Raw genomic sequence first — 25,032 nt, 5'->3', positions numbered from 1 at the left:
CTGGGCAAAGACAGCAGATATCCTGGAGCAGTTCAGACATAGGCAACACGAGGAGGGTCTGAATGGTTCTGAAAGGGAGAAAATTGCGTCCTTTACCTCTTTCCCTCTTCTGGACACGTGGTGGGGGTGCCTCTGCGTACAGCCAGTTTGATGAAAATGATTTTTAAAAAAACCAACAACCCTGCCAAACCCTTACAAATCCAGATAAGTAGCTGGGGGACTTATTTACATCTGTTTTCCTCCCTCGAGGATGTGGCTCATTCTTAAGGTCTTACCCTGTAACCTTGGAAACTGAGTCCGGTGGCAAGTTTGGGGAAAGACTCCAGGAAAATCAGACTTTGTGCGTAAGAGAGGTCCCAAAGTGTCTCAAGGTGCCCATCAGCATTTCTGGAGGAGGATGCTCAGGGCATAAGGGGGCAGAACATAGGCACCGGGCCTCGGAGGAACAGGTCCGGTCTTCCGAGGGCACAAACCCACCAGGGAAACTGCCTGGAACCGTGTGGGCTGAGACCAGCCACCTGCTTCCCTGAGCCCATCTCCGCATTTCCAGAGCGGGAACAGTATTGCTACTTTGCAAGGCTGACGTGAAGATTGGGAGGACACCGCTGCTCTGTGTTCAGTGACTATTTCAGCATCTGCTTGGGTTTGGAGGAGGTGGGGGAAGCACTCCTCCCGGGCCACGGAGGACAGCGGAGGTGCTCCAGCCTCTGCCCGTCTCTGCCCAGGTGGGGGCTCAGGTCAGAGCTGTCACCCGTGCCCCTGCTCTTGTGTGTGGCAAACAGGCAGCAGCCAGACACACGTTGGGCAGCAGATGCTGCCTCCCGAGCCCAGACCAGAGCCTCCTCTGCGTGGTCACAGGCGGCAGGGGGCTCAGGAGAGCATGGCCACCCAGCCGCAGCTGTCAGGGGAGGAGGCTGGCTTCAGCATCCAAACCCCCACTGCTCCCGTTACTGGTTGCATAGCCTTGATCAGGACACTAACCACTCTGGACGTTGGTCAAACGGTGGTAATAACACTCACGGGCAGCACTGTTGAGACAGGTGATGAGATACGGCATACAACCAGGCTTGCAGAAGTCAGGCAACAGTGGCTCATCGGCTTTTTTCGGACAATAGGATATGGCAACCCTGGGTCACTGTGTTCTCGAGCTTTGACTTGGGGGAGCCTCAATCACAGATTTCCTGGCAACGCTGGGGACAGGCCAGCAGCCACCTCCAAGGACTAACAGGGAATTCACAGTCAATATTTACCATGGACCCGATTCGTGAAAAAAACGGAGACTCACCAAAAAGTCTGCCAAAGCCAACTAAACAAACTCACGACAGCAGGTGTTGCGTGTTTGAAATAGATGATAAATCAATATGTGTGTCAGCCACAGGACGTGACTGCTATTATGAAAAACACAACCAACTAGAACATAATTTAATAGTCTCGAGTCTGTGGAAAAGGCAGATGATGGTGGCCTTTTGTGACCTATTAAAGTGACTACAAGAGAGCAAGAGAAAGGGGGTGAGATTTTTAAGGGGGAGGAGAGGTGCTTTCCATGCAAGGAAAGTGTCTTCTGGAAGAGCAGGAAATAAAATGGAAACAGAGGGGGTGACATTAAAAATCGGAATTACTGGATGGTCTTGTATAAACTTTTCAGAATAGTGAACAAATGAAAGTGTGATAAAAATTTTTTTAAAATGTTAAATTTCAATTTAAAATAAGTTTAAATTTAAAATGTGAGCAAATGATAAAACCTAGATAAAAGATGGGCCGTTTGTTCTTGCCGGGCTGAGTGGCGGGTGACGTGCTTTCTGGAAAGAAACTGACAACATGCAAAAGAACAGGAAACCTTACACCTGTTAATTCCATTTGGGAATTGACATCTTCAGGGACAAATTCAATAGGAAGACAAAGCGACGTGCCTCACGACGGCAGCAGCAGACGGGGGGCAGGCACGCCGGGAAGTGTGCCCAGGGGGGTGAATAAGGGTGCATGTGTGCACTCTATGAACATAATGTTGCTTACTGTAATGGGGCAAATGGGAAACATAAGTGAAAAAAGAGGTACCAAATAATACACATACCTTGGTGACCACTGTCCGAATTGTCCAAGATCAGACATAAATAGAAATAATAGCAGCAAGTTGGTTGCCACCATATTTTTCTTCTGAAATTGCTTAAAGTATTCGTTTCTCAGTCAGCATCACGTGTCAGGATACGTTTGCAGGGATGCAGGTAGAAGCCGCAGTATGTTCCCATGGGAGGAAGTGCAAAATCGCGACACGGATTTCTCTATTGGTCGTGCCCATCAAGAACTGTCAGCCAGGAAAACACGCAGCCGGAGTGCTGTTCATTAACCAGGGCATAGAAAGAACCAGCGGCGCAAAGTTCCCTCCTCTTTCACACCCAAGGAGCCTGAGGCTCGGTCTTTGTCCCAGGCGGGGATTTCCTCCTGTTTGCCCTGCACTACCCTGGGGTTCTGTCACCACCAGATGACCCCACCAGGTCAGGACTGTGTTCTAACGTGATGATTTCCTAACATCAGTAGCAACAAATATCAGACACAGACAGCCTCAGAGCCCAGGGGCCTTCTGCCTCCAGCATCTCGCTGCCCGGTCTACAGGGGGAGGACGCAGACAGCTTCTAGGAGCAGAGCTGGGACCCAAGCTCGTCTGCCTACTCCGATCCCACATGCGCGCTCTTTCCCCTCCCCGTGGCTGCTAAGAGGAAAAGCAAAGTCCTGGGCAATTGCAGGCTTGGATCTGATTCTGTTCAGTGTAGCTGGGAACCTCTCTAATGCTGGCCAACCTGGCCAGACAGGAGAAGGCTTCCTGGGTGTCCAGCACTGATCCGGTAGAACTCGTGCCTGTCAGCTCATGCCTTTGCAGGTTAATAATTATGCACCCTGTTGAGAATTCTTGGTAGAAGGGCCATCTGACAGGCTGGCGGTGGGGGTGTGGAGGGGTCAGGTGGCTTGGCCACAGGCACGCCTCCAGCAAAGAGCTGGAGCCAGCCCACTGTGTTCGCCTTGGCCATGACCCCCAGCTGAGCAAGAGAGGCCTTGTGGAAGCTGCCTGGACCCGTATGGCCTCTAGGGGGCGTCTGGGAAATCCTCACTGGAGGCTCAGGTTGAGACCGGTTTCCTGAATTTTGTCCTACCATTTTCAAGGTTTGTCAACCCATACCCTGGCCAGGGTTGCTGGGGATGTGCCAAACCTGTGCTTGAGTCCGGTACATTCAGGAGGGGCTAGGCCAGGGTGCAGGGTCCAGCCATGTCCCTAGCCTCTCAGTGCCAAGGCCTTTCCATTTGTTCCGGGAGATGGTAATGGTCCTAACAAGGTTATTATGAAGATTAATAAGAATACGTGCCATGAGGGATGTCTGGGTGGCTCAGTTGGTTAAGCAGCTGCCTTCAGCTCAGGTCATGATCCCAGGGTCCTGGGATCGAGTCCTGCATCAGGCTCCCTGCTCAGCAGGAGTCCTCTTCTCCCTCTGCCTCTGCCCCTCCTCCCCACTTGTGCTCGCTGTCTCTCTCACTCTCAGATAAATAAATAAATAAAATCTTAAAAGAAAAAAAAAAACATGCCATGAGCTTCATATGGTGCTGGGCACCTGTGAGCTAGTATAAATGCTGACCAATCAGATTCAACAAGGACACCCCAATGTACGTGAGAGTAACTGAGGGGAAGGCAGTGGGACATGCGTAATATGAGGTACCTGCCTTAATTATTGGACTTACAGGGAAGGGTGCTTTGGCATGAAGGATGCAGTGCTTGGAAAGCTTTACCACCACTTGCTTCACATCTGGGAAGGGCCGTGACATCTCCAGGCCCTAACATTTCAGATGTCCCACCTGTAAAACTCGGGTGGTGCTAACTCAGGCACAACAAGCTTTAAATAAGTTGGAAAGCCCATCTTGGAGCTCCAGTTCTGCCCCTTTCCTCCAGACCCCTGCTCCCAGGCACCTGGATCCTATAAGTTTTGCCAGTGGGAGGCACTGGTGGGAGGTTGGAGGACAGAGGTATCCCCCTCTGCTGTGACACTGGCCAAGGCTCCTCCGTGGTGCCAGCTCTGTCTGGGCAAGCCTGACCAGGTCTCCGCTTTGCACAAATGACATGGGTCACGCCTTGGGGAGCACAGTCTGCTCCCTGCATTCCTCCGATCTGGGTGGGAATGGGGCATAGAGGCTCCAAGGGGTTAACTGGCCTTCCTCCGTTACCAGAAGTCACCCAGTTAATAAGCAGTGAAGATAAGGTGCAAACCCAGGACTCTGAATTCAGAGTCCACACTCTCTCCTGCGTGTGCACCACCTCCTGGGAACACCTTCAACTGTGCTTGCTTCTCCTCCCACCCGAGCGAGTCTGTGGAGTTTCTCGGTAGCTTTTAGACCTTGTGTGCAGAGGGCCTTACTGACATGACGTCTTCATGCAAGACTGACTTGTTAAGACAGCTTTCTGGAGGAATGTGGGGCTACGCGTGTAGAGCAAAGGCTCCGAATTGCGGGCTCCAAGAGGAGCAGTTGTAGGAAAGTAGGTCTGAGCCCTAACCCTGCCCCAGTTCTGTGCCCACCTCTCGCTATGCAATCTCAGTGTGCATGAGCACAACCCAGAGTCCCAGGGCTTGAAAAGAAGGTGCGAGGTTTTTGATGACTGCTTCAATTTCTTTGCTGGTTATGGGTCTGTTCAGGTTTTCTATTTCTTCCAGTTTCAGTTTTGGTGGTTTATATGTTTCTAGGAATGCATCCATTTCTTCCAGATTGCCTAACTTGTTGGCGTATAGTTGCTCATAGTGTGTTCTTACAGTCAGAATTGTTTGTATTTCTTTGGTGTTGGTTGTGATCTCTCCTCTTTCATTCGTGCTTTTATTTATTTGGGTCCTCTCTCTCTCTCTCTTTTTCTTTCTCTCTGTCTCTCTCTCTCTCTCTCTTTTTTTTTTTTTTTGATAAGTCTGGCCCAGAGTTTATCAATCTTATTAATTCTTTCTAAGAACCAGCTCCTAGTTTCATTGATATGTTCTGTTCTTTTGGTTTCTATTTCATTGATTTCTGCTGTAATCTTTATTATTTCTCTTCTCCTGCTGTATTTGGGTTTTATTTGCTGTTCTTTCTCTGCCCCTTTAGGTGCATGGTTAGGTTGTGTATTTGAGATCTTTCTTGCTTCTTTTTTTTTTTTAAGATTATTTATTTATTTATTTATTCGACAGAGAGAGACAGCCAGCGAGAGAGGGAACACAAGCAGGGGGAGTGGGAGAGGAAGAAGCAGGCTCATAGCAGAGGAGCCCGATGCGGGGCTCGATCCCGGAACACCGGGATCACGCCCTGAGCCGAAGGCAGATGCCCAACCGCTGTGCCACCCAGGCGCCCCTAGATCTTTCTTGCTTCTTAAGAAAGTCTTGTATTGCTATATACTTCCCTCTTAGGGCTACCTTTGCTGCATTCCAAGGGTTCTGACCTGTCGTTTTTTTCATTTTTGTTTGTTCCCATGGATTTTTTAAAATTCTTCTTTAATTTCCTGGTTGACCCGTTCATTCTTTAGTAGGATGCTTTTTAGTCTTCATGTATTTGGGTTCCGTCCAAATGTCCTCTTGTGGGCATTAAGGAGGGCACTTGATGTAAAGAGATCTGGGTGTTGTATGCAACTGATGAATCACTGAACTCTGTCTCTGAAACTAATAATACACTGTATGTTAATTAATTGAATTTAAATTTTTAAAAAAAGAAAAGAAGCTGCATTTACAATACAGCGGGATTTCCGTTTTATAAACAGATGAGCTTGGGAACCATGGATGGAGCAAAAGGTGAAATCATGTTTCACCAAAGGAGAGGGAGGAGCTGTTGCTGCTGGTTCTAGTGCACAAAATGAGGTACTTTTGCTCAGTTAATACATTTACTTTTATTTTTTTAAAAAAATAGACTGCTTTTTAGAGCAATTTTAGGTTTGCAGGAAAATTGAGGAGGAAGTTCAGGGAGTTCCCATATATCCCCTCTGCCCACCCCGCCCCTGCTGCTGCACACCCCCCCCGCCGCCCGCACCATTACCCCTAGATTTAATAAAAAGTTTTACCTGAATGCCAACTCTGAGGAGCACTTCACTCATTATCCCGTTTAGTCCCCCGAGAGCGTTTAGAGGTGGCATTTTCACCAGGCGTCTTTGTGCGGGGCTGAGAGGGAGCACCAGAAAGGGGAGGATGTGTCTTAGCGCTGTCCTGACTGAAGGCAGTGCCCCTGGCTGTGGCCTCTCGGGGGCTTGTTGGGATTCTTCACAGGCTACACAGCCACTGAAGAAAATGCTAATTTGAATGACGTAAAGGTCCTGAACGACTTGTTAACTAGGGTCTTAGGAGTTATGGAAGAGCGTGGGGCATTTCTTCCAAGGCAAGCTGGAGCTAGCCACCCTTATTGTTAGAAAGCTGTCATTGCTAGAAGCTTCCTCATGGTCTGGGTTAGAAGCATTTCTCGTGTTGGGGTTATTTATGCTTTTGCACCAACAGAGGAAATGTTCATCAGGAAACCAGGTGACTCAGGGGAACATCAGCCCAATTACTTTTGTGCCTAGATTGAGACTGATGTGCTGGAGGAAAGAGACAAGGCCTCAGCGCCCTGGGGGGAGAAGCCTGTTTTGAATCCTAATTATGGTTCATTTTTCCTGGAATAGTGTATAAAAACAGTAAGCACTTTTCTTTTTATCAGGTTAGAAGAGGAAGGCCAGGAAAAGCTGCAATGTCCTGTGTCCCAGGGTTTGAACCAGACCATGACTGCCGAGCCCCAGCAGGCAGGACCAGACAGATACAGAGCACTGCCTTGCTGTGGGTCCCCGGCCCTCCCAAGGGACTGACTCTCTACCCCCCGCCCCTGATGGCCAAACTGTGGGCTTGGTTGGTCCTGCCAGTTCAGCTGTGTCATCACTGAGGTCCCACGGACACTCAGCCTCCTGACCCCCATGACCTGTGAGACAACATCTAGGGCCTGGCTTGGGTTCTGGCCAAATTGCTGTGGCGAAGGTTGGTCCAGGCTCTGTTGGAGCCGGACGAGAGGGAAGCTCAAGTCCAGGGTGAAAGTTCAGGGCCTCGACTAGGCAAACCGAGTCATTAGTGAGGCTGGAGGGCCAGAGGCTAGGCATGAACTGGACATGAGAGGCCCCCACGGGGGTGGGTCAAGGTTCCGTGGGGACCATTATCTCTCTCTCTCTTTTTTTAAAATACTTTTCTTTATTTATTTGAGAGAGAGAGAGAGCGCAAGCATGAGCAAGGGAGAGTGGCAGAGGCAGGGGAAGAAGCAGACTCCCCACTGAGCAGGGAGCCTGACGTGGACTCGATCCCAGGACCCTGGGATCGTGACCTGAGCCCAAGGCAGATGCTTCACCGACTGAGCCACCCAGGCGCCCTGGGACCATTGTCTCTTGTGGCTTTTCCTGTGATAGATACGTGATGGGCTTGTCTTAAAGGTAAAGAATAGGGTATAACAGGGCATATTTCAGAAATAAAATGTTCACAGGACCAGATTTCCATTCGTCCCTTCATATATTCATCATTCATCCCTCTCAGTCAGCAACCATTCGAGGCGCTCAGTGCGTTCCCGGGTCCTGAGAAAGCAAAAATCAGCAGTTGAGGAGTCAGCATGGAGAAGCCCCAGTTAGCAGATTAAGGCAGTGGGACAAGAAATCACAAAACCAAATAAGCCCTGGGCCAGGCAGGAGGGACGAGGGGGTGCAGAGGAGGTCAGACCTGCCGGAGCGTGTGGGGCCGGAGCTGTGCCCTGCAGCTGAGAAGCTCGGTGGGCTGGTGGGGTGCCTGGAGTGCGGAAGTCCGGGGATGAGCTGGGTCCCTGCACCCACGCAGCATGACAGCAGCTGCACGGAGATCACCGGGACTGGCCCGCCCAGTGATCAGATTATGCCCACAGAAGCTCTTCAGACGGCCTGGGGAGGCATCAATCACATGCTCTATCACTGTCTACATCTTCCAGCCAATATTTGCCCAGCCTGGGGGCATGAGATATCAAACAGCTCCAAAATGAGCACGAGATTCTCTGAGGCTTTGGAGATGCCGGTTATACCCTATTCTTTACCTTTAAGACAGCCATAACCACAAGCCCATCACACATCTACCACTAAGAGCCTTCTGGAAAGGTCTTTGTGGGAAATGATAGGCAAGTGAATGGCAGAACAACTAGGACGTAATGAGCCAGTCCTGTCTTACAGTTTGGGAATATCTCTTCGGAGGGTGATTTGGTGTGTATGTTTCCATTTTTCCTGAAGCATCCCGTGTCGCCAATCTGAGCTTCGTTGTTCCTGCTAGAAAGGAGCAGACGATTCTCTGGGAAGCAAAGCATCTTTCTTAATTGTGCCCAGCTCCTCACGCTGGGTCTTCTGCTTGTGCCTGTGCTACCCCACAGCAGGGCACATAGAGATCACCCGAATATTTACTCCACGGGACATTTCTTTTTAATAATAATTTTTTATTATGTTATGTTAGTCACCATACAGTACATCCTTAGTTTTTGATGTAGTGTTCCATGATTCATTATTTGCGTATAACACCCAGTGCACCATGCAATACGTGCCCTCCTTAATTCCCATCACCAGGCTAGCCCATTCCCCCACCCTCTTCCACTCTGAAGCCCTCAGTTAGTTTCCCAGAGTCCATAGTCTCTCATGGTTCATTCCTCCTTCTGTTTACCCCCTCCTCATTCTAACTGGCATAAGGTGGTATCTCAATGTGGTTTTGATTTGAATTTCCCTGATGGCTAATGATTTTGAACAGTATTTCATGTGTCTGTTAGCCATTTGTATGTCTTCATTGGAAAAGTGTCTATTCATATCTTCTGCCCATTTTTTGATTTGATTATTTGTTTCTCGTGTGTTGAATTTGAGAAGTTCTTTGTAGATCTTGGATACTAGTCTTTTATCTGTAGTGTCATTTGCAAATATCTTCTCCCATCCCGTGGGCTGTCTCTTAGTTTTTTTGACTGTTTCCTTGGCTGTGCGGAAGCTTTTTATCTTGATGAAGTCCCACATGCTCATTTTATCTTTTGTTTCTCTTGCCTTTGGAGATGTGTCATGAAACAAGTTGCTGTGGCCAATGTCAAAGAGGTTACAGCCTATGTTCTCCTCTATGATTTTGATGGAGTCCTGTCTCATATTGAGGTCTTTCATCCATTTGGAGTTTATCTTCGTGTATGGTGTGAAAGAGTGGTCAAGTTTCATTCTTTTGCATGTAGCTGTCCAATTTTCCCAGCACCATTTATTGAAGAGACTGCCTTTTTTTCCAAGGGATGTTTTTTCCTGCTTTGTCAAAGATTAGTTGCCCAAAGAGCCGAGGGTCCATTTCTGGGCTCTCTATTCTGTTCCATTGGTCTATGTGTCTGTTTCTGTGCCAGTACTGTGCTGTCTTGGTGATCACAGCTTTGTAGTATAGCTTAAAATCTGGCAACGTGATGCCCCCAGCTTCGTTTTTCCTTTTCAACAATTTCTTGGTGATTCGGGCCCTTTTCTGGTTCCACACAAATTTAAAGGCTGTTTGTTCCAGATCTTTGAACAATGTCATTGGTATTTTGATCAGGATGGCATTGAAAGTGTAGATTGCTCTGGGTAGCATAGACATTTTAACTATGTTTATTCTTCCAATCTACGAGCATGGAATATTTTTCCATCTTTTTGTGTCTTCTTCAATGTCTTTCAAGAGTGATCTGTAGTTTCTAGAATTTGGATCCTTTACCTCTCTGGTTAACTTAATTCGGAGATAACATATGATTTTTGGTGCTATTGTAAATGGAATGGATTCCCTAATTTCTCTTTCTTCAGTCTCATTGTTCGTGTAAAGAAATGCAACTGATTTCTGAGCATTGATTTTGTATCCCGCCACATTCCTTGCAACAGCAATCAGACAACAAAAAGGGATAAAAGGTATTCACATCGGCAAAGAAGAAGTCAAACTGTCTCTCTTCGCAGATGACATGATACGCAGATGACATGATACCCAAAAGACTCGAACCCCAAATTACTAGAACTTATAGAGCACGGTACATTTTTTAAAAAAGATTTATTTTATTTATTTTAGAAGGCGAGTGCAGGGGGGAGGGGCAGAGGGAGAGGGAGACAGAAACACAGCAGACCCTGTGCTGAACATGGAGCCTGACACAGGGCTTGAACTCAGAACCGCAAGATCATGACCTGAGCAGAAACCAAGAGTCAGACACTCAACTGACTGTGCCACCCTGGCGCCCCATCCACAGGGCATTTTTAATAGTCATTCATATGTACAAATCATAAAGGAAAAGATAATGAGATTCAATTACATAAAAATTGAAATTCTTAGAGGTCAGAAGAAAATGACCAGCAAAATTAGGTAAAACAAAAAATGAAGAAAATGTCTGCAAAATATATCACAGACATAAGGGTGAACCTGTTATAGGAGAGTTTTCACAATTAAATAAAAGCAGTGGAGAAATAATTCATAAAAGAAATCTACATGGCAAAGAAACAAGAGAGACCCATCGAACCTCATTAATACAAGTAAAACAGAATCATCGATACCTGTGAGGCTGATAAAGCTTAAAATGATATTGTTCAAACCCAGTGTTGGCAACAGCATGGCAGACAGAGCTCTGTCACACACGTCCACTGGGAGGGTGCTTTGGAGAGCTAGAAATCTGGGGAGAGATGTGGCCATGTAACTTTAAAACACCAAAAATATGTATTTCTATAAGACTTTGTTCCATAGAAATTATGAGGTCAATGCTCTTCCTTTCAGAAAACTGTAATGCAAAACAAAGTGTGCAGATGTAAATTGTATCTTTCGGTGTTTTACGGAAATGCCAATAACTGATATTTATTGAATGTTGCTTTTGTGCCACTGTTCTAAGCTGTTTCTACGTACTAATTGTCACAAAAAAAATCCTTTGAGGTCATGCTGTTACTGCCACGATCTTTGTTTTCAGGTCAAGTTTGCCACAGTGGCAATTTATGCCGGGTGGCACACCCAATAAACGTCTGACGTGTTGGCCATTGGGCTCCACCAACTCTTTCTCCTAAGGCAGCTGGGATTGACCCAAATGTTCAACGATTAAAGCACATTGTGAATATGGCACATGTGAGCTGTGAAATATGAACATGTGTGAGAAAGCACATGGTAGAAAAGTCTTTATTAACGTGGGATATGCATGCATAATTGTTTAGTGAAAAGCAAGCTAGCAAAAAGACCTGCAAATCAATACAGTTTTATTTGAATTGGAATCACATCAATTTGAAATACTTTGGTTTGGGGTGAAGAGCAAGTTTTACTCTCTGTGCAAAATTTGAAATAATCAGTCAGTCTGAATGAAAAGCAGTTTTGAAGCCTGCAGGCCCAGGGAATTATGAACCAGCAGCTACGCTAAGCTTTGTGGCTTTGCACTAAGAGCCTTTGGAAAGTCTGGCTGTGATATCTGGATGAGAAGCAGAGCTCTCCTTGGCCCTGAGCTTATAAACACAAAGGGGACTCTAGGCGATCACAGGTTTTTAGCATTCACAGTTGCTACAAATTAGAACCATACTTTATGTCCCAATCGCTGTGACTCATGCATTCACTAGATGCAGAATGTATCCCCAAACAATAACAAGGAGGTGAGGGTTTGATCTAACAATTGATTTTGAGGCAACCTGGAAAAGTGCAACTCATGTATTAGGGAGCACTCTGAAGAAACACCCTGGAGACTGAAGAGAGCACCGAGGCATGGAGAGGCATCCTCAGACTGGCTCACCTCTGCCAAGACGCCCTCCTTGAGCAAACATCAGTCCTGCTTCTGCGAGCCGTCTTCATTCGTGCTCACTTTGGCATGCTGAGCCCGGGTGTAACGAAGAATCCTGCCAGCCAGCTCCTCAAGGAGGTCTCTACCCTTGATATTCAATCGAGCTCTTCTTGCCCCATGCTGGACCCCGAACCCAGTTGCTCTGAGTCATGTTCCATCTACTCCCTACCTGTTGGCTGTGAATCCTCACCTTCCCCTGTTGCACTGGGAGCTAAATTAGTCTCCCTCCCCTGTTGCAATAGTCTTGAATAAAATCTTCTTGTTGTGTATAACAAGTATCTGCTGAGTCATTTCTCTTTAACACCTTTTTCCTAATAAATATGGTCGAGAAAAATCTACAGAAACCCAGCATGGACAATGAGAGTCGATGGAAGATGTGCTGGCATTTGGACACCAAGTTCATCACCTGTGCTAGGTACAGAAGGTGTAGAATCACCCCCCCACCCAGCACATATCCCCACGGAAAAGTCAATCCTGAATTTTGAAGCTTTGAACTGTGGGAGGAATTAAAAATGCACCCCTTGCTTAGCACCCAGTGGTCCCTTACAAATACAGGAAGCATTCTGGAAGGACACGCATCAGAATTCTGAGTGGTGGGATTCCGGGTGAGTACTTTTCTTTGTGTTGTCCCAGTTCCCTGTTTCAAAAATGCAGCCAATTTGCTCACAGATCTCCTCCGTGCAAATTCACCTACTTGCTAAAATTCGTTTGTAATCCCAAAATCCATACTCGTGGGGCTTTCCTGACCATTCACAACACGCACACTCTAACACGATGACACATTTGAGCTGCTCCTTGTGCCTCCTCCCAGCTGAGGTGGAGCAAGCCAGCAGTCCGCCTTCCTGTGTCTACAAGTGCTCTGTGGGGCATCACCGTGTTCACATTGTCGGGTTAGTCTTGGTAGTTTTGCTGTGTAAAATGGCTCACAGAGGGGCATCTGGGTGGCTTGGTCTGTTAACCATCTGTCTTTTGATTTTGGCTCAGGGTCGTGGGATGGAGCCCTGCGTTGGGCTCTGTGCTCAGCAGGGAGTCTGCTTGAGATTCTCTCTCTCCCTCTCCTCCTGCCCCTCCCCCTGCTCTAAATCAATCAATCAATCAATCAAAAAACTCTGAAGCGCACCGTAGGGGTCCTCCATGCACAAGGCATGATGTGCCTTACGGAGAAGACACGTATGTTAGAGAAGCTTCCTGGCATGAGTTATATAGTGCAGTTGGCCATGAGTCCAAACTTAATCAATGAATATCAAATCAAGCATCTTTAAAAACATACAACAATATTATGTACTGCTTGGGAGAGTAGGACCCTCACCCTGCATCACCCTGGGGAACTGTGTGGTGTCCACGGAGACTTTAGGGAACATAACTGCCCCGGGTAACCCGAATTGCCTGTGTCTTTCCGATGTCATGAGGAAAGAGAGCGCTGGGTCTGGGACAGGTTGCAATGGAGGAGTGTGGTCCTAGCTGGGATGGAATTGATAGGAAGCAGACACCAGCTGGCAGGAGGTCACACACCCCGGGCTCTGGGCTGAGCACTTGACACGCACCATGTGAGTTCATCTCCACACCTTCCTGAGGAATCGGCTTAGTCACCTTCAGCTCTTGTGTGGGCACAGAGGCTCGGAGATTTATGCTTGCCTGTCCTGTCCAGTGGCTAGCGAGGGGCAAGGCAGGACTTGGTCGGTGTTTGTCATGAGGGTTGGGATGGACCAGGATGAGAAGTGTGTGCTTCTAGCCCTGTTCCCTGCTGCAGATGGTAAGACGAGGGTAGCTGGCCAATGGTAGGAGGAGTGTTTGGCTTACGTGTCCAAAACCAGTGGTGCTTCCACCCGTCCAGACACAGAGGGTGGTGCCCCCGACCTGGGATCTGGGTATTTCCGTCACTGTCACCGCCCAGGTGGCCTGAGCAGTCAGCTCGCTGGTAACTGCCCCAGTCCAGTTTGGAGGTTGTCATATTTGCTAACTGATTTATTTTCTATCCCTGCGAAGGTTCTGCCTCTGGCGACACCCAGCCACCATGAACTCAGGTGAATTCCGAAGGAGAGGGAAGGAGATGGTGGACTTTGTGGCTGACTACTTGGAAGGCATCGAGAGGCGCCAGGTCTACCCGGATGTGGAGCCTGGCTACTTGCGGCCTCTGATCCCCACCACTGCCCCTGAGGAGCCAGACACGTTTGAGGACATCCTCAATGATGTTGAGAAGATAATCATGCCGGGGGTAAGTCTGGACCCAAGGCTGCGAAACAGAAGGGCTAGCATTAAGGTGGCAGCTCCTGGGCATCGGGCAGGTCACACGTGTTATGCCAGCTGTCCTCCTAGCCACTTTGCTGGTGAGCCAACACAGGCCCTGTGAACCTGAGGTCACACAGCTAGTAAGCGATGGAGCCAGGATTGCACCCCGCATTGCGTGGGCTCCCAGGCCGTGAGTATGCTTTCCCCCTGGTACATGCGTGAGCCCTCAGGACCTCTGGAGGACACAGACCCCTGGTGGCTTGTTTCAAGTAAGTTCCCTGCTCAAAATAAAGTAAGCACATTCTAACATTCTTGTGTTTAGCAAAGCAAATTGCATGCCTGGAAAAAATTATTTGTTTTACTTGAGAAGGGGGGAGGGCGCTGGCCCTGCTTTACCTGAAGCCACTGAATCATGGGGCCACTGACCCAGCACAGGGCTGTCCCTCCATATGAGCATGCCTCTTGCAGACCTGCTGCTCACTTTCCACCCCCCAGGGGTTTCCCTTGACATTTGGGCTTGGAGAGAAGCGCAGGATTCCCATTCTCGCCTTTGAGGTTGTGCAAACACACTGAGCCGCTCTGCACAGAGGCACTAAGCCCCTCCAGGGGAGGTGTGGTTAAATGTCAGGCAGAGGGGGCGGCCAAACACGCCCAGGCTGTGTGGCTCAGACTACAGACCTTTATTTGCTTCTCACGGTCCTGCAATTGGGAGTTCGAGATCAAGGTGCCAGCAGATTTGGTTCCTGGTAAGGATCCTCAGCCTGGCTTGCGGACGGCCACTTCTGGGCATCCCTCACCAGGCCTCTCTTCCTTGCCAGGGCCCCCAGAGGCCCCACTCCTAATATCATTACAGTGTGAGTTAGGGATTCAACACAGAAGTTTGGGGAACACAAACATGCCCTCTGTAACAGGGGATGTGGGAGAAGATGGAATTTGGGGTTTTCTGGCAGAGTGAGAAGGGGGCATTCAGTGTGCAGAGCTGCACAGGCACATGCACGGTCCTGGGTCCCTGGGTCCCTGGGTGGTTGTGGGGACAGTAGCTCTCGGGGCTCTGTCTGCAGGTGTCCAGAGTGAGCACAGGAATATCCGTCTCGAGGGCAGTGTGAGCGTCAGTTGAAATCCCCAATGGAGAACCACTCCTGTCCTTTGCCTTGTCAGGACAAGCAGGGAGGGGACACAGGGAGGGACCTTCGGGGGCCCACTCTCACTCCCATGGGCCCCTTCCTATACAGAAATATGGGAATTTATAATTTGCAAAGGCACTGACACGAACATGAATGTATTAGCATTAGATTAATTTTATTCCCTGGACCTGAATGTTTACTTCTTTCTTCTGATGCTTCGAAGAAATTAAAATGTTTTCTGGGCCCCTAAAAGTATCTTGTAGGCCCTGGGCACTGGGCCTGCCATTCCCTACGACCCTCTCAGCCCCACAAGCAGCCTCCTTTGCCTGAGCCCCCCAAGCTGGGACTGTCCTGAGCTTCTAGCTCTCTCCAGACCATTCCCCCTGCTTCTCGGTCCCCACAAACTGCTGGCCACCCCTGACCCCACCCCAGGCTGAATCTTCCCTGGTTTTCTTCAGTGTGTCCATTCCCCCCCTCCCCACCACCCAAATGCTCCAGGAGGATCTATGGTGGGTCCTCGTCCTCCGAGGTGCGAGGTGCTTCCCCACCCTCAGCCTGGAGTTGGGGTGACTGTGGCGGCAGAGGGACTGGTCTAAAGTCCCCAGTACAGCTCCCAGTTCTCAGAGAGCTCCCAGTTGGCTACCTTCACAATCAGGGTGGTGTTTTGTGCCACGTGGGGCCCAAAGGAGAGTTAGTAAGTAGTTTATTAAAGAAGAGGTATTTGCATTTTTCTCCAGACTATGAAAATGAGGCGTGTTGGCAGAACATCTCCACCGCCTAAGGGTGTCTTAAAGGCTTTATTTATTCTGTTCCCAGCTGACAGGCTGGTCAACAACAAGAACAAATAAAAGAAGCAAGCACTGCCCCTCCTCCACCTTTTTCTCCCCTCCTCCATCTTCTTCCCAAACTGAGATATTCCCAGCAAGTCCTGCATTCCCACTCCCAGCGGGCTTACTGGGCTTCTGCCCCCTAATCAGGCATGTCCTTGCACATTTGCTCCCTTCCCCCTGACACCCCGGTGTGGCCCTACTGCTGCCCCAGCCTGGGGCCCCCCAGCAAGGCTGGGGACAGAGGAGAGGACAGGTGTGGGGATGATGGAGCTCTGGCTGCTGGAGGGGCCTTACGTAGGAGACTGAGTCGGTGGCAGGAAGACCAGCTGAAGATTCCGTGAAATAGGGTTTGGATTTTTTTCTAATACGGATTTTACTTTTATAGAGCAGTTTTAAGGACATCAGGCTTCTAACCAGGGAGAGGGGGCCTCAGGGGCTGCTCTTTCTCTGACAAATGCACGTAAACAGAATGTAAAATACAGCGTTGCTTTTGGAGACCTCACCTGCAAACAGAGGGGACCCGGGTCCTCCTCACGAGGGCTGGACTCCCTCACACCCCGATGTCTCCACACAGGTGACCCATTGGCACAGCCCCTACTTCTTCGCCTACTTCCCCTCGGCCAACTCGTACCCAGCCCTGCTTGCAGACATACTGTGTGGGGCCATCGGCTGTATCGGCTTCTCCTGGGTGAGCTTGGGGTGGGGGGATCCTGGGGGATCCTGGCAATGGTGGGAGATGATGCCATGGGGAGAGGGCTCCTGTGCCCATAGGACCTGAGCAGGTGGCGGTGGCCCCCGTGGGAGGGGAGAAGGATTCAGCCTTGGAGAGAGTGCCTTGTGTAAGGGAATTTAGAATTCAGGGAAATAGAATGAGGTAAAGTCTCCTTTCTGGAACAAAAGCCAAATTCTGCATAGCAGCACTTTTTTTTTTTTTTTAGAGGTACTTGGTATGAATTAAAAGCATAGCTGAGGCCCTGGAGTTTCTGCAGCCCACACCTGGGAATCTGCATTCCTCCCAAGCATTCCGGAGGATTTCCATATACTCTGCAGCTGCCCGGGGCTCATTCCATCTGTTCGAAGCCTGGAGAGGCTCCCCCCGCCCCATCACCAGTGTAGAGTGATGTGGGACAGGCTGCTCTGGAAATGGGGCCAGCTCCTGTCCCCACGCCAGCCGTCCCAGTGCCACCTTATCTGGGAATAAAATGCTAGAGGAGTGGGCAGGCTCGTCTCCTCCTCATGGCTCCCTGCTCCCAGGCCCAGCGCTACTGGAAGGCTTCCCTTGTCCCTACATGCCGAGCACTCAGAAGTAGAGCAGTGTGCCGACCGTATCAGGGATCCCAGGGCCTCCTGGGTTCACAGTGCCACCTGGCTCGTGCCTTGGAGCTGAGTGGACTCATGGGTGCTGACTCGTGCTGACCAAGGACCCAAGGCAGGTGAAGGAGGTGTTGGTTTATGAATGTTTAGTGCTGATCAGCGGGACCCAGCATCTCCCTGCTCCCCACTCTGCCTCGCTTGCTCTTTAGACTGAGGCTTCCATCTGTCTGTCTGTCCGGAGTTGCTGGGGGACAGAGTCAGCCGCCCAGGAAGGGTTCGGGGGGTCATCCCTGTCTCCCTGCCTTGGCTCTCTGAACTGCTCTCCCGGGTGCCCAGAGCAGCGTGAGCGCGGAGAGAGTGGCCTTGGTCACCTCCCTTTGTCTCCGCTGAGCACAACCCATTCTGAAGGACTTTCTTTCCTTTACTACAGCAGATTTCATTTGCTCTGCTAGTCCAGAGCCATCCTGTCCCTTCTGGGTGACTTGGCATCTATCCCATTATATCTGTTCTTTCTGAGAACACTCTGATTTCTTTGTAGCCTGGGAGGGCTGCCTCACTGCCTCTCGGTTGTCATGAAAGACATGGGTTCCTAACAGTGAGTGCAGTTCCCACGCCTGGAGTTGGTCTTGGCTGGGATGGGGTAGGACCCTCCCCTGGGGCAGACTAGCAGGGAGAACATTCTGCTCGTTCTTACCAGCCATGCATCATGAGCTGGTGGGCATCCTTGGGTGGGGACCAAGGCCAAACTTCCCTCTCCCCTGTGCAATGACAGAGGAGCGTCCAAGATTGCAGAACACCATCTTGACCTCATAAAAGACAAGGTCAGTGACCTACCCCAGGGGGTCCCAGGGGATTTGGGCCACCTAGAACCCACCTCCTGGACTGCGTCCAGTCTCATTGCACTCACTTGTGACTCTGGAGGAGAATCCACCAGTCCATCTTTCTAGAGCCGTCTATAAATACACAGAAGGCTAGATGGGGCTGCACGTGGTGCTGGTGGAGTGCAGCCCAGTGCACTGGGGTCATTCTGGGCTGTGCCTTCCTTCCCAGCCATTCTCCCATGAGTCCTGGTCAAAGAGCACATGTCTGAAACTCCTTTCAGCTCATTTGTTGCATTTGAACAGCATCTGGAACTGGGAGATTTTAATCTGGGTTTCAGTGGAAGAGTAAACCCTCCTCTACTCCCCAAATCCTGCAAGACTTGGCCCCTTATTTTGACACCAGCCTCTAGAGATATGTGGCAGAAAAGGGTTGGAGGAACAAGGGTGACTTCCCCAGGTACCCAAGTCTGTGCATGCAGGACGGGGAGGTCACCGTCCCTCCTGGGGCAGATCTGGGATCTGGGGACTGTGGTTCCCTCAGTTCTTCGAGGGTGAGAGAGAAGAGGGATGTCACATGTGCTAAGTTCTTTGCACAGCACGTGCCCAGAGTGGCTCCCCGTATTGCTTCAGAGAAGTCAGAGAGAGAGGTCCTCCTATTGTTGGGGGGGGGGCGGGGCCAGTCTTTGTTGCTGCTTCTCCCTGGGACCCCCAGGCAGGAGAGCAGACCACCACATTAATCTCACCCAGGGATGGGCCTTTGGAAAATATTTAAGCCTTTTGTGAATCTGATGCTGAAATTCTAAGTTGCGGAGCATACCTGGCTATGACAAGCTGGCAGGTGGCTGACTGCTGTCTTCTTGCCCCGCTAGGCTGCCAGTCCGGCGTGCACAGAGCTGGAGACGGTGATGATGGACTGGCTGGGGAAGATGCTGAAGCTGCCAGAGGCATTTTTGGCCGGGCAAGTGGGAGAAGGGGGCGGAGTGATCCAGGTAAGGCAGTAGGGGAGGGTGCCTGGCTTCCCCGGACGCTGGGACGTCCCACCAGGGCCACAGCTGCAGGTGGATAAAAAGGTGCTCGAGGTTCCTGTGTGTCCTTCTGGAGAGCAAGGAGTCAGGAAGCCTCTGCATCTGGATTTGTGTCCTGGCGCTGTCTGTCGCTCCCTTCCCCAGGCTCCATAGATCAAAGTGGCGCCCAAGCACTTTGCAGGCATTAACTCATTTAATTCTACAAAAGACTAGGAATTAGGGGCTGTTTTAACACCATCCGACAGGCAAGGGGACTGAGGCGCAGAGCTGTGAGGTGACCGGCCTGCCAGCCCCAAGCTGGTAAGTTCTAGAGCTGGGCTCTGAGCCCACATCTGTCTGACCGCAGAGCCGCGACAGCCACCACGCTGACCACTCTCCCCCGAGCGGTGAGTGCAGCTGTGACCGAGTCCATCCAAGGCTTCTAGAAAGTGCTATATCACAATGAGAACCAAGGTCACCTGGCGTCGTTGCCCTTTCTACGCATCGTGTCATTCATTCTCTTCACTGGATGTGTGCTGTTTCAGCAATGATGTCCCAGGGCACACCAGGGACAGTCACATGTCTTTCCCACTGGGAGCCTCAGGACAAATGCCACCAAGGAGACATGGGCTTTGTGCTCTTTTTATTTCCCAGCATGGACGATGGTCTCTGTTGAACCCACCACCCTCCTTGACATCATTTTTCTGGTATCAGGTATATGATACTGAAATTGGGAAAGCACTGTGGAATTTAAAGGCTCAGAGAATCAGTTAAGGCAGCTGTTACTCTGCCCGTTGGGCGATGAAAACGCTGAGGCATGGGTGCCTTTGTGTGCGATCACCTGGCTGGTATGGCCAAAGTCAAGTAGGAAGCAAGCCCCCACTGCCCAGTCCTGGGACTGCTCACCCAGACCAGGGCTTCTGACTTCCGTGTGTCTGTTTTCTGTTGCGGCTGTCACAGATTTTGGTGGCTTAAAACAGCACAAACCTGGGACTCCTGGGTGGCTCAATCCGTGAAGCGCCTGCCTTCGGCTCAGGTCGTGATCTCAGGGTCCTGGGATCGAGCCCCGAGTCCAGCTCCCTGCTCAGCGGGGAGTCTTCTCCCTCTTCCTCTGTCCCTCCTGCCCCCAACTCATGCTCTCTCTCTCTCTCTCTCTCTCTGTGTTAAAAAAAAAATAAAATCTTAAAAAAAAAATAGCACAAACCTATCATCTTACAATGGTGTAGGTCAGGTGTCTGACACCCGGGAGGCTCCAGCCAAGAATCGTTCCTTGCCTTTTCTAGTTTCTGGAAGCTTTCTGCAGTGCTGGGCCATGACCCTCCAACAGCATTCCATGTCTGACCCCTCTTTCACGGTCACGTCTGCCTCTGACCACAGATGAGGAAGGTTCTCCACTTTCAAGGGCCCACTCAAATAATCCCAGATAACCCTGTGTCACAGCTCTTAATCACATCAGCAAGATCCCTTTCTCCATGTAAACACTCACAGATTTGGAATTAAGACCTGGACATCTTTGGAAGGACGTATTCTGCCAAACACACATAGTTTGCGTCAGCGTCACAGAGAGAGTCCTAGACCCGACCCCTCAAGCTCGGACTCGACCGGTCTTGGCTCAGGAAGAGGCATTCCCATGCCCAGCTCGGGTCATTCTGAACAGCCATGTGCCGGGACTGAAGGCTGACTTCTTTGTGGCCAGGAGGACACCATGGCCAGGCTTGGAGCCCTTTCCTCTGTGTTCTCCTGCCTCCCGGTCTCTTGTTCTCGAGCCTTCCATCCTCTGACAGTGATTCTGAGCAGCGAGCTGGTGACAATGACACACAGGCAACGCTTCATTTTGAGGCACAGTTGAACAAGGGTTTCCTTGCAAGTGCAAACTATTTCAGCTCCCTGGACTTGCAAGGAGGTTGGCGGCTTTGCAAGCTTCAGAACATCCGTCCTGGTTCTCCAGGGGCCACCACATTCGTCCCTCCCCTAAGGAAGGGCAGAGTCTGGGTGCCGACAGAAGAGCGGGTGGCCACAGTGGGGGCAGAAGGAGAGCAGTTTCAGGGAGGGGACTTTGGCTTTGAATCCTGCTTGACCCCATTCCAGGTCTGGGGAGAGCTCACACTCCCGGCCACCTGGATGCTGGCGGCAGACTTCACTTTCCCTTTGTAATTCCACACATTGTGCCCAGATCCACTTTTCTCATCCATTCCATTCACTCTGAGCCCTCCCCACCCACTCCGCCCCCCACTTGATGGGCCCTACTAATCTGGGACTCGGCCCATTCTTCTCCCGGGGACGTCTTGCTTCTGCTGAACCTGCCACTGTGGGCCACCCTTCCAAAAGCCCTTTGGGTTTTCCAGGAGCTTTTGTTTTCCACAAGTCGGGCATCTCCTGTCATTTCCAGCTTTCTTGGGTTATTTTACTTTCTTGTGCATTTTCTTCTATTTGGAGGGAATTGCTCACTGTTGTCTCCACACCACTGGTTCAATTGTCCACATTGCCCATTTATCGCCTTCGAGATCCACTTTGGTTCTGCTATTCTTCTTTACAAAAGTGTTGTCCCCTGTCCATTCGTGAAAACCAGAGCTTGACTATAAAAATGGAAAAGATACAGCACTGTTTGGGGGGCAGACTTTGGGTGTGACTTCAATCCTTACGTGTGTTTATATATACACAAAATTAGGATAGTGCAGTATTCTCTGAATGGTATTTTACTTACTATTTTGTTGCGAGCATTTCCCATCCTTTGAGGATATTATTGCATGATTTTTTAAAACGATTTTATTTATTTATTTGAGAGAGAGAGAGCATGAGAGAGAAAGAGAGAGCAGGAGCAGGGGGGAGGGGCAGAGGTAGAGGCAGAAGCAGGCTCCCCAGCTGAGCTGGGAGCCTGATATGGGGCTCCATCCCAGGACCCTGGGATCATGACCTGAGCCGAAGGCAGACGCTTAACAGACTGAGCCACCCAGGCGCCCTACTGCATGATTTTCTATGATGCGTCATAGTTTATGCAAATAATACATGACATACATTGTATCAGATTTTTTTCTTTAGAGATAACACCTCAGAGGATACCATTTAGGACAAGTGCAACAATCTTCTAAGCAAATTATCAGCTTCCTGCTGGGGCTTTCTGGGTTAAGACCATATCCAGCAGTCATGCTCCACAAAAAGTAAAAAAAAAAAAACAACCCCAAAAAAACCCAACCAACCAAATAAATAAATAAATAAATAAAAAGAGTGTTTCTGGGTCATTGGATCTTACAACTGAAACAATTTCGCATTCGGCTCTTTTCAGCCAGCCGAGATGGTTCAAAACTCTCACAAATACCCCATAATCTCAGGCGTGCCCCTTATACCAACAGTGGATTTTACTGAATGCCCATGTGGGGCTAGGCTTATTCTTGGTGCTTTATGCGATCCTCTTTCAACCTGCCAATAGTTACGAGGGTTGACTGCATCATCAACAACTTCCCTCATAGCTGAGGAACCTGGAGCCGAGAAAGGGAGCATATTATGCCCAAGAGAGCAAGTAGCTAGAAGCAAGGCAAGTACAAATTCCACCAGCTCACCCCTGACTCTTTGCTTGGGTTAGAGTGTCCAGAGGTTCCATCTTGCAATTATCTTTACTTTAAAGACAACCCCATTTTGCAGACACACCGGCAGCCCCAGCATCGGCTGGAAATCATCCTGGCATCGCCCGGCCCCGGGAGTCAAATCCTCCTTGGAGCCTGATTCACTCGGCTTTGCTGGAGGAACGCAGGCGACCGTGTCTGTTTGCAGCAGGAAGCCTGCCCTTCCCAGCTGACAAGGCTGATTGTCTGCTATCGGTGGGGCCCCAGGCAGTACCCCGGCTTGGTGACAGCCATGGGGCCGGAGCTGTGGGGGACGCTGCTCCCTCCGGGCCGTAGCCACAGCTTCTAGACGTCAGCACGGTGACGAGCAACAGAGTCAAATGGCAAGTCATCATCTGAGCTGGACAAACTGGGCAGGAAAATGGTCTTTTAATTGGGTTTGAAAGCTCTTGTGGAAGAAAAGCCAATTGCCAGCCGTGTGTGGGGTGACACTTGAAACACCCAGAGGAGGAAAAGGCGTGTCTGGCCCCTGAGTCACTTGTCACCAGCATTTCCTTCTGCTTCTTAGCCGGCTTGCCATGGCAACCTTTGTCTGCTGTGGTGAAGCTAAGGTGTCATTATGCAGTCTCAGCCCCAGAACAGACCCCCTGCTCCTCCCTTCCTGGCAGAGCTGGGCTTCCCACAAAGGGCCGGAAAGCTGCTTGAATTCTGGGTCCAGGGCTGGAGCCTGCGGGCTGCCCAGGAGCCTCTGAGCTCTGAAGATTCCACAGACGATTTCTTTCTTCCATTGGGCATTGTATGTGTTCAATCACTTTTGGCTGTGTGAAGGAGGGGAGTTTTGTCTCAGCACACGGACAGAGCGGAGAGGCAAACCGCACAGTAAATTAGCATGGCGATTCAGAGCCTTTCATTAGCAAGTGGTTCAGGGGAGAACAGACCTCTGGGGGTCAGATGAGTTTCAAGACCTCAGGCAGACGGTGGAAGGGAGGAAGGGGGCTGCAGTTCCACGTGGGTGTTGGGGACAGAACAAGGCAGATGATTCCAACACTTAGAAGCTGTGTCTTTCGGGAACCTTCTCCTGGTTCAATTCCGATGAGAAGGAATGAGCCAGCGGACCCAGGACGCACACACTGTGGGGCACAGGAGGAAGCCCAGGCCAATGGAGTGTGATGTCCAGCGACTGCCCTGGGAGCCTGGGTTCCCTGCCAGCCCTGTTTCTTTAGCCATGTCCAGAACCCTTCATTCTAACACCACTTCTGCAATGATTGCTCAGAACAAGATGGCCCGAAGAAAATGCAAAACCCACCTCACAGGCCAAATCAAGATCATATCGTGTGTATTTGAGTCCATGCATTTGAGCTAGAAAAGTCCGAGTAAATGTATTTATGTTCAAACTTCACCCGTCTCCCCGAAGGATATGTGTTGGCTTAAAAGAATGAGTAAAGCATTAAAATGGTAAAACAGAAGAAATCAGGATCGCTGAAGGAAAGGAAGATAACATATTAACAGGGGAGGCTGACCTAATGATTTTCTTGTATATTTCTCTGCAAAACCCTAAAATCTTACAAATCACTCATTCTCAACAAAAATCTGCCTTCTTTTATTTTTTCCTTTCTAATGTTAATACTGTTCAGCTTCTGGGTTTCTTCTAGGGTTTACTTAAGATGCGGTGATCGTGAGCAGTGGGAAGGGGGGATATTGCTATACATGTGGGGACGGCTTCACAGGACCCAAGACAACACCAGGAATGAGGTGCAGGGGGAGCACAGGGGGCGCGGGCCCACCACTCAGGGAGCTCCCTGCAGAGGTGGGGGCTCACGGCCCCCCCCGCCTGGAAGGGCGGTAGCTGCTCTGAGCTAAGTAAGTGCTCGCAAGTGCTGGCTGTGGGATTACATAAAACAGACAAAGCAATGCTGAGGGAATCCTAAGACCTAAAATGGCAGTCACAGGGGTTCCAACTTTTCCTCTGCGAAGGGGGATCAGCTTTGCGATTTCAGATTCATCCTTTGACAAAAATAGGGACGCTATTGGCTCCCAACAGTTTCGACGTGGATTTCTATGCTACCCCTCGAAGCTCATCTCCACCTTTTCTTTCATCCAGGGAAGTGCCAGTGAGGCTACTCTGGTGGCTCTGCTGGCCGCTCGGACCAAGGTGGTGCGCCGCCTCCAGGCAGCCTCCCCGGGGCTGACGCAGGGTGCCATCATGGAAAAGCTAGTGGCCTACTCATCAGATCAGGTGAGTGCCTCGGCCGAGCGTATTGGCCCAAAGCCCTGCTGAGCCTCTACAATCCAAATCCTTGTTTTGTCTCCAATCCAATCCAAACAAAACTATGCAGCGTTCCAGACATTTCCACAGCCGTGCTTTGACCTGGGTCCTT

The 25,032-nt window shown here is 50.1% G+C and overlaps 1 protein-coding gene across 2 annotated transcripts in view; it reads left to right on the top strand.

The window, feature by feature from the left end:
- DDC (dopa decarboxylase) overlaps window positions 1-25,032 on the top strand; it is an 84,244-nt gene that overhangs the window by 8,852 nt on the left and 50,360 nt on the right. Inside the window, exons 2-5 of one of the 2 annotated variants that reach the window (XM_045788514.2) lie at window positions 13,759-13,987; window positions 16,530-16,643; window positions 18,960-19,079; window positions 24,756-24,890. In XM_045788514.2, coding sequence (XP_045644470.2) covers window positions 13,787-13,987; window positions 16,530-16,643; window positions 18,960-19,079; window positions 24,756-24,890 — 570 coding nt within the window. In that variant the 5' untranslated portion in view covers window positions 13,759-13,786. The remainder of the gene's footprint in view (window positions 1-13,758; window positions 13,988-16,529; window positions 16,644-18,959; window positions 19,080-24,755; window positions 24,891-25,032) is intronic. The other variant, XM_045788515.2, reaches the window with a different exon arrangement.

This window comes from Ursus americanus, chromosome 3 (assembly GCF_024610735.1).
Source record: "Ursus americanus isolate L20-20 chromosome 3, mUrsAme1.1.p, whole genome shotgun sequence".
Lineage (NCBI taxonomy): Eukaryota > Metazoa > Chordata > Mammalia > Carnivora > Ursidae > Ursus > Ursus americanus.
Note: the sequence above shows the minus strand (reverse complement) of the source record. Positions and strands in the feature narration are given on the sequence as shown.